This window comes from Pinus tabuliformis, chromosome 2_2 (genome assembly GCF_031772625.1).
Source record: "Pinus tabuliformis cultivar Carrire ecotype Pingquan chromosome 2_2, CPIR1, whole genome shotgun sequence".
Classification (NCBI taxonomy): Eukaryota; Viridiplantae; Streptophyta; class Pinopsida; order Pinales; family Pinaceae; genus Pinus; species Pinus tabuliformis.
The window spans coordinates 189,410,315-189,419,907 of record NC_142300.1 but is presented as its reverse complement, the minus strand read 5'-3'; the positions used below and the strand labels follow the sequence as shown (position 1 = coordinate 189,419,907).

General features: G+C 43.1%; 1 protein-coding gene across 1 annotated transcript; it reads right to left on the bottom strand.

Moving 5' to 3' along the window:
- Positions 1-8,586: 8,586 nt before the first annotated feature.
- LOC149192032 (uncharacterized) lies at positions 8,587-9,198 on the bottom strand. Its single transcript, XM_089406814.1, has one exon. The coding sequence runs from the start codon at positions 9,091-9,093 to the stop codon at positions 8,587-8,589; it is 507 nt and encodes a 168-aa protein (XP_089262940.1). The 5' UTR covers positions 9,094-9,198.
- Between the last annotated feature and the right edge of the window lie 395 nt (positions 9,199-9,593).

Genomic DNA, 9,593 nt, shown 5'->3' with positions numbered 1-9,593 from the left:
GGACGAGATCTTCGTGTCAGCCAGTAGTGTCGCCTTCCCTATAGCATCAATCCCTTCACGGATGAGGTATTGTGTGACGTTTCTCCTCTTGAAGTTTCTGATGTATTGTTAGGACAACCATACTTGTGGAAGTGACATGTTGTATATGAGTCTAGACCTCTCTCTGTGATCATTACTTTGGCTAATAAGTTGTATAGGACACTAGAGGTAACCCTGCCTACCGCCATCTCTTTGATCACTGTAAAGCAATGCAGTGAGATCATTTCCTAGACTAGAAAATTCGGTTTCCTTATGATTCGCCCCCAAGACAAGAAGAAGTTTGTGGCCACGGCTTCTAGGCATGGCTCCTTTGCACAACAGCATATATGTACAAGGTCGTGGAGGAGTATAGGGACATTTTCGCCTCACCCACAGGGGTACCATTGCAATGTCAGGTCAAGCACTCCATCAATCTGAGCGTGGGTGCGCCACTGTTCTATTCTGGAGAACAATAAGATCAAGAGGCAGATTCAGGAACTATTGCATAAAGGGCACATCAGACCAAGCTCATCACCTTGTGGGAGCCTGATTGTATTGTTACAGAACAAGGATGGGACTTGGAGACTCTGTATTGACTATCGGGCACTGAACACAATCACTGTCCGAAATAGGTACCCAATCCCGTGGATTGATGATCTACTCACCCAGATCAAGGGGGCCAAATATTTCAGCAAGATTGACTTGAAGTCAGGTTATCACCATGTGCCTATCTTACTCTCCGATGTGTACAGGACTACCTTCAAATCCAAGGAGGGCCTTTTCGAATGGTTGGTCATGTCATTCGGATTGATGAACGCCCCTACAACCTTCATGATACTGAAGGACGTCATCCTGCGGCCCTTCACCAATGAATTTGTGGTGGCGTATCTAGATGACATCTTGATCTTCAGCGAGAGTTGGGAAGGACACCTCCACCATATTCGGCAAGTCCTTCAAACCCTTCAACAACACAGGTTGTGTGCTAAATTGGAGAAATGCACCTTTGGCCTGACCCAGGTTCAATATCTGGGGTACATCATTGATGAGGAGGGTGTACATGTGGACCCATCCAAGATAAAAGTCATTCAAGATTAGCCAACCCCAACTACTCTAATAGAGCTCTGCAATTTTTTAGGTCTTACCAATTTCTACTGCAGGTCCGTGTTATGGTTCTATCATATTGCTTGGCCTTTAAGTCAAGTCACCAAGGGCGGAGCGAAAGAAAAGTTCTTTTGGTTGGAAACCCATCAACGAGCGGTTGAAGAATCGCCTCTGTTTTGCACCAGTGCTCACATTACCAGACCTGCAACAACCATTTGAGATTGAGACAGACGCCTCTGACTATGCTATTGGGGCAGTTCTTACTCAACATGGGCATCCAGTGGCTTACCAAAGTGAGACACTTTCAAACATAGTCCGAAAGTACCCCACTTATGATAAAGAAATGTATTCCATTGTGCAGGCCTATTGTCAATGGAAGAATTACATTCTAAGGAAGGAAATGGTCATCCACACATACCATCGACCTCTACAGTTCATATAGACACAAGGGAAGTTGTAGAATGATCGTCATCAGAAATAGTCCACCTATCTACCTCATCAGACCATCGATCCACCTATCTACCTCATCAGACCACCAGTCATGGCGCTGATCACTATGCTCGACTCCTATGGGCACGATACATCGGGGTGGCTACATGTTTACAAGAGTGATCCAGAATTTGGCAGCATATACCAGACACTCCTGGAATGGAAGAAAGTTCCAAATTTTCACCTTCAAGATGAACTGTTATGCCACTTGGGAGACATATGTGTTCCTCCAAGTGAGCGTGCCAAGATTATTTGGGAGGCGCACTACAGTCGGGTCCCTGGACATTTTAGAGTAGAGAAAACACTCGCGGTATTGCAAAAGTATTTTTATTGGTCAAAACTTCATCAGGATGTTGGGAATTATATTAGATCCTGCACCACCTGCGCCATTGCGAAACCAACCATTAAGAAGCAAGGTTTGTATACTCCTCTACCTACTCCTAGCCGGCCTTGGGAATCTGTCTCCATGGATTATATGTCGGGCCTTCCTTCTACCACGCACAACAACGTTTGCATTTTCGTGGTCATCAACAGATTCTCTAAGATGGCCATCATGGCGGCCTGTAAGAAGAGTATCTCAGTAGAGGCCACTGCTAAGCTCTTCTTTGAGCAAGTGTGAGTACACTTTGGGATCCCACAATCCATTATCGCAGATCGGGACAGAAGATTCCTGAGTACGTTTTGGTCAAGTATATATTCGATGCTGGATACAAAACTCACTAATTCCATGGCTTTCCATCCCCAAACTGATGGCCAAATAGAGGTTATCAACAGAATGATCGTACACACTCTACAAATGTACAACTCAAAGCATTCACGCACATGGGATGAAATTCTCCCCTATGTCCAACACAGCTACAACAGAGCTCTCCATAGCTAAAGAGGCCACATCCCCTTTCAGGTAGGGTTGGTATTTTAGCCATTATGCCCCATTGATGTGGCCATACAATTTTTAGCCACTCAGGTAGATTCGGCTCATGTGAAATCCGAAGCTCAAAGGGCTAACAGCTTCATTGAGCGCATTCAACACATCTGCCAATAGGTCCATGATATATTGGATAGATCCAATGCTAAGACAAGCAACGCCATGATCAACATCGAGTGTCACACAAGTTCTAGGTGGGCGACAAAGTTTAGCTTCATTTGTAGAAAAAGTGCCTTGTTGGGCCCCACCGCAAGCTTCGCCCGCTTCGATAATGGCCATACACCATAACCAAGGTCGTTGGTGATAATTTCTTTAAGCTCAACATCCCACCATTCCTTGGTCTGCACCCAATGTTCAATGTAGATTTCCTTCGGCCATACTTCCCCCCATTGTTGGACACATCTGACATGGTAGAACAGCTCACACCAACAAAGCTAAACCCAAACTGCATGGAACATGCCACCACTAGAAGATCATGGACACAAATATCAAGAGCACTTGCCAGTAGAAGATCCAACTATATCGGGTTATCAAAGCTAGCCAACTCCTTCACCAAGGCAATTGGCTCACATGGGACCAAGTTGAGCAGAAATTTTCCCATCTCATGGAGGCACTCAACGCAATAGGGACCATTGCTTCCTAAGGTGGGAGGAATGATCCAGGTGGATATTGGTGGCCACCTGCCTATTCCACTTAGACCCCCAACACTATCTCTTTCAATTTTTTGATCTCCTTAATTGTAGCACAGTTTACTATTTTTTGCAATTTTTCGGGTCCTGAACTTCTGGAGCTGTTTTGAGACCCTAAAGAGCACTTTTAGGGAGAATGTAGAGACTAAAAACTTCCCAAACTAGCCTATGTACTTGTTTTCAACCTTCTCTTTGAAATCTTCCAAACGAGGTATTATGATAGCCAAACGGAGATCGTATGCCAAAGTTACGACTAGGGGAAGTTGATGAACCAATTTACCCAAACGGGGCCCACAGTTTTGGCACTTCATCTCCTAGGGTTAGGTTTTTGGATGGTTAGGGTTTTCCATTGTTTCTCAATAATAAATAGGCCTTTGAGCCTCATTGTAACACAGTTTAGAGGCATGTAGCTGCCACATATCTCCTCAGAAATAAGCTAACATCGCCTGAGCTATCTTATGTCCATTGTGTTTGAAAGGATAGTTCAATATTTTTCCATTAATGAAATAAAGTGTTTTTCTACCGCATCTCTGTGTTTATGATTATATGTGTAAGTTGTTGCATTCTTGTTTAACATCGTATCAGTGGTATCAGAGTGGTATTTTATTTCTCTATTTTTCTTTGCATGTCCCTAACGAGGTTAGGTTATAAGGAATTAGGGTTCAATCTGGTTGAACAATTGTAGAATTAGCCTCACAAAACCCAACGACCTCCCATGGTAGAAGCAAAGAAAGACAAGGGGGTGGAGATCTTTTCAAAATGTTGCCCGAAGAAGCTCTCGATTGACAAAGGGATGCAATGATGGATAACTCTACCCAGATCCTTTAATGGCTACCCACAGGCGATGTATCTTTATCTAGTAGCCACTCTAGAGGCACCACTCCTTTTAAGGTACAAGTTAACTTCAATATTCCCATATTCGAAGGCCTAATAGATGTAGACGTCATAGATAAATGGTTAAATCTATTAGAAGGATATTTTTCAGTTCATGACTTCTCCAATCAGGAAAAGATTACATTTTCACTTCTCAAAGCCACCCCACAGTTCAAGGACTGGTGGGAAACCTACTATGAACAAAAGGATGAGAGTGAACCCTCACCGTTTTCAGTTGCACCCACTTGGAATTCTTTCTGAGACGCCATCAAGGAACAAGATTACCCTATCAGGAGATATGAAGAGAAATACATAAAGTGGACCACGCTATGACAAGGAAGGGACCAAGATGTGTCGGAGTTCACAAATACTTTACATACCATACGCACGAAGCTAGGTATCAAGGATACTAAGCGGCATTTAGTTTTCAAGTACCATGACTGTCTACACAAGTACATCCAGGACGAGATAGAGTTCATGGACATTTCCTCACTCGGCACGATGTATCGGTACGCTGTAAATATTGTGCAGAAGTTTAAACAGAAGAGAAAGACTTTCGAGTTGTGAATCCAAAGCAAGGGAAAGGCACTCGCAAACCTCAAAACAATAGACCAAGCTAAGGTGGGGCTACCCAGGACAACCCACAGAAGCTGCAAGCAAAGAAAAACACCACAAAGACAAAGAAGGATATGGGGAAATGGTGTGAGTTCCATAAGAGCTCCACTCACAATACAAGTACGTGTCAGGCCAAGCAGTCACTTGTGCCTGAGCTGAAAGCTTCCAAATTAGATGCAGGTTCCAACTTTGAATCAGAACCTTATAAGGGGACTGACAAAGGGAAGCATATCATTGATGCTGAGCCCAGTGCCACTGTGGCCGCCACAAACATCCAGAAAATTGAACCTGAAGATCCAGAGGAGGGGAAACGCCTCTTCCTCTCACAGATGTGAGTGAAGGGTTCTCTGCTGCAGTTCATTGTCGACAGCAGGAGCCAAAAGAACCTCATTTCAGCAGAAGTTGTGAAGCGGCTGGACCTAAAGACTACAACACATCCACAGCCATACACCATTGGGTGGCTTCACCAAGGATGAGATCTTCACATCAGCCAGTAGTGCCACCTTCTCTATAGCATCAAGCCCTTCACAGATGAGGTATTGTGTGACATTGCTCCTCTTGAAGTTTCTGATTTATTGTTAGGACAACTATACTTGTGGAAGCGACATGTTGTATATGATTCTAGACCTCGCTCTGTGATTATTACTTTGGTTAATAAGTTGTACAGGATACAGGAGGTAACCTCACCTATCGCCATCTCTTTGATCACTACAAAGCAATGCAGTAAGATCATTTCCCAAACCAGTAAATTTGTTTTCCTTATGATTTGCCCCCAAGACAAGAATAATATTGTGGCCACAACTTCCAGGCAGGGTTCCTATCCACAACAGCAGCAGATGGACAAGGTCATGGAGGAGTACATGGACATTTTCACCTCACCCACAGGGGTACCTTTATACTACGTGCCATTGCCCAATGGACTGATCTATCAATGCTCTGTTATGGGGAATGATGATATCAAGAAGCAGATTCGGGAACTACTGAAAAAGGGCACATCAAACCAAGCTCATCACCCTATGGGAGCCCAATTATATTGGTACAGAAGAAGGATGGGACCTGGAGACTCTGTATTGACTATCGGGTGATGAATAAGATCGTTGTCCAGAATAGATATCCAATCCTGTGGATTGATGACCTTCTGGACCAGCTCAAGAGGGCCAAATATTTCAGCGAGATTGACTTGAAGTCAGATTATCACCAGGTGTTGCCTTCAAATCTAAGGAGGGTCATTTCAAATGGTTGGTCATGCCATTCAAATGAACGAATGCCCCTGCAACCTTCATGAGGCTAATGGACGAAATATTACGGCCCTTCAACAATGCATTCATGGTGGTGTATCTAGATGAAATATTGATCTTCAGCCAGAGTTGGGAAGAACTCCTCCACCATATTCGACAGGTCCTTCAAACCCTTTGACAACACAAGCTATGTGCTAACTCGGAGAAATGCACCTTTGGCCTGACCTAGGTTCAATAACTAGGATACATCATTGATGAGGAGGGTGTACATGTGGACCCATCCAAGATACAAGTCATTCAAGATTGGTCAGTCCCAACCACTCTAATAGAGCTCCGTAGCCTTTTGGGTCTTGCCAATTTCTACCGCAAGTTCGTGTTAGGGTTCTCTCATATCGCCTGGCCTTTAAGTCAATTCACCATGGGCGGAGTGAAATCAGAGTTCTTTTGGTCGGAAACCCAACAGTGAGCATTATTTGAGTTGAAGAATCACCTATGTTTTGCACCAGTACTCACATTACTAGACCTACCACAACCATTTGAGATCGAGATAGACGCCTCTGACTATGTTATTGGGGCAATTCTTACTCAACATGGGCATCCAATGGCTTACCACAGTGAGACACTTTCAGACACAGTTCGAAAGTACCCCACTTATGAAAAGGAAATGTATTCCATTTTGTAGGCCTGTCATGAATGGAAGCATTACATTCTAGGGAAGGAAACAGCCATCCATGCAGAACACCGGCCTCTAAAGTTCATACAGACATAAGGGAAGTTGCAGAATGATCGACATCAGAAATGGTCCACCTATTTGCAACATTTCCATTTGAACATTAAGTATAAGAAGGGCAACACCAATAATGCCGTTGATTGCCTCAGCAGATCACCGGTCATGGCGCTGAGCACTGTGATCGACTCTTGTGGGCACGAGCAATCGGTGTGGCCGCATGTTTATAAGAGCAATCTAGAATTCGGTAGCATATACGAGACACTCCTGGAAGGGAAGAGAGTTCCAAATTTTCACCTTCAATATGAAATCTTATAACACTTGGGACACATATGTGTTCCTTCAAGTGAGCATGCCAAGATGATTTGGGAGGCGAACTACAGTCGGGTTGCTGGACAGTTCGAAGTAGATAAAATAGTCGCGGTATTGCAGAAGTATTTTTATTGGCCGAAACTTCATCAGGATGTTGGGAAGTACATTAGATCCTGCACCGCCTATGCCATTGCCAAACCAACCATCAAGAAGCAAGGCATGTATACTCCTCTACCTACTCCTAGTCGGCCAACAGGCTACAACAGAGCTCCCCATAGCTCAACAAGCCACAGCCCCTTTTAGGTAGGGCTAGGATTTCAACCATTATGCCCCATTGATGTGGCCATACCATTTATAGTCACTCAGGTAGATTCGGCTAACGTGCAATCCGAAGCTCAAAGGGCTAACAACTCCATTGAGCACATTCAACATGTTATCACAAAACCATACCCTGATAGGCTGTTGATCAGGGAGACTTTGAGTAACTATTTCAAACCAATCTTTTGGCTGAGGCTTAGCCTCCTCAACCTAAGAGGGCTCTCTCACTGGGTTAAAGATTTTAATTTGAAGATTAGATGGCTAACTCTATGGAAAAATCAAACAAAAATGTATAAATGGTTGAAATACCAATCAACAAACATCTATTGGGCTATGGAGTCAAATTATGTTTCAGTACAATAGCAAGATCAGCTTAACATGGAAGTCAGGGCATAAAGAGTCTTAATATATCAGCAAAATAGAGACATAATGCAAGGAACACAGTTTATAAACACATGAAGGAAGTTAGAGCATTATCAATGAATTCTAAGTAACATGTGTTTATACCACTGCAAGTAAGTAAATGAAGAAATCCATGAGAAAATCAAACATTAAAAACCCTCTCTGAATCCTAAGTAGTGAAGCCAATATCTCTGTATTAACATGAAAACATACAGTCTCATACAATAACATAGTGTGCTTGTTTCTTTTGAAAACTTCCAACCCTGAGGAATGTTGACACCTAATCCGAAACGGATGGGTGAACTGGACAGTCATCAATAAGATGAACTGATCCGTTGTATTCATGTATAAATGTGAGTTAGCTAATTAAAAAACATATCAGTTTTCTCTCCCGCTCATTCTGGAGTTACCCTGGCCTGACATGGTATCAGAGCACAGGTCCCAGTCCCTGAAATAGTTGTAACTCCTGCTGTTCTGAGAGCTGCCCATACCTGAGCGCTGCTCTCTCCTGAGCGCTGCTCTGCTCTGACATCCTGAACGCTACTGCACTATAAGCATTGATGCGTTTCTGAATTTTGAATTGATATTGAATGCCTCTGACTGCCAGAGACTGCGCCCTCTCAGATCATGAGTAATTGATACTGAATGTGCGTTTTTTGTTATAGCCGCTTTTCATTTGCTGTGATACCCGTGCCATTTCTCACCCTCACGTTCCCGTTTGTTGCGTTCTCCGCTTATCTTCAAAAGCCGGTCATCTTCCACCTGTATCTTCATTAGCTTGTTTGCTGGTATCAAAGCATGGGTTTGCGCACTATGTGGAAAAATAACCACAGTCGAATCTATGTTGAATGTTCTGTTTAGACCATATGTGAACACCCCTCATGGTATTAGAAATCGAGACTGCGTGTCTCTGCGTTGGTGACCCTGTTTGATGCCTGCCTGGATTTCGCTCCAAAGAGCCTGGATTTCCTGAAGAACTTGCCTTAATTTCCCTTTCTTGTTAGTCAAACCAGGAGCCTCTGCCTTGCCAGCACGAGTAAGTTCAAGAAGGCTTTGAAGTGCTGCTTCACGGACATCTGCATCCTCGCTTGAAGCTAAATGAGTCAATAGACGAGGAAACCCAAGCTCTGTGGCCACATTACAGTCCGCAATATTCTCCTGTAACAGGTATTGCATCATATATAATGCTTTCCTCTGAAACTTGACATCTTCTGTACTCAAAGCATCCCGCAATGCTGTATATCCATTGGCCAAACGAAAAGCAGCTATAGCTGGCTTGTTGTGTCGAATCAAAGAAGAGATTGCACCCAGTGCTTTAGTCCGGGCAGTTACATCAGAGCGAGATATGAAGTTGGATAGTAGCAACTCCAGCCCATTTGACTCCATCACAAGTTGTTGACTTTGTGGATTGTTCTGTACAATCGTACTTACAACCTCTGCAGCTCTTGCACGAAGTGATGCATAAGGATTCTTGAGGTAACCAAGCAGCGGAACAAGTTATTGTATGTGACTCATAAAGATGATATCATCTATGTATTTGAAACGAGTTATTAACTGTCCGCTGTATAGACATTGAATATTATAGTATGCAATATCATGCTTATACTTGGAGCGGAGTTTTATATATTGCGCTGCTTTCATAACAGTTTTTGCATTGATATATATCCCTTGTGCATTTTTAATATATTGAAGTGATATATTAATAGATTGAAGTGATCCATTGCGTTTTTCTCAAAACATAGTAATATTGCTGATATAAGAAATGTTGATGCAAATGTTAGAAGAAAATAAAATGCATAAGGCTGTGGCATAAGGATTTTTTTTTCAGCAGAAGTTTTTTTATCAACAGAAGTTTTTTTAGCAGAGATATTTTTTACAAAATGCAT

Bases quoted from the DNA above. Each gene is read 5' to 3' on its own strand.
- LOC149192032 (XM_089406814.1), bottom strand. From the start codon at position 9,093: ATGGAGTCAAATGGGCTGGAGTTGCTACTATCCAACTTCATATCTCGC.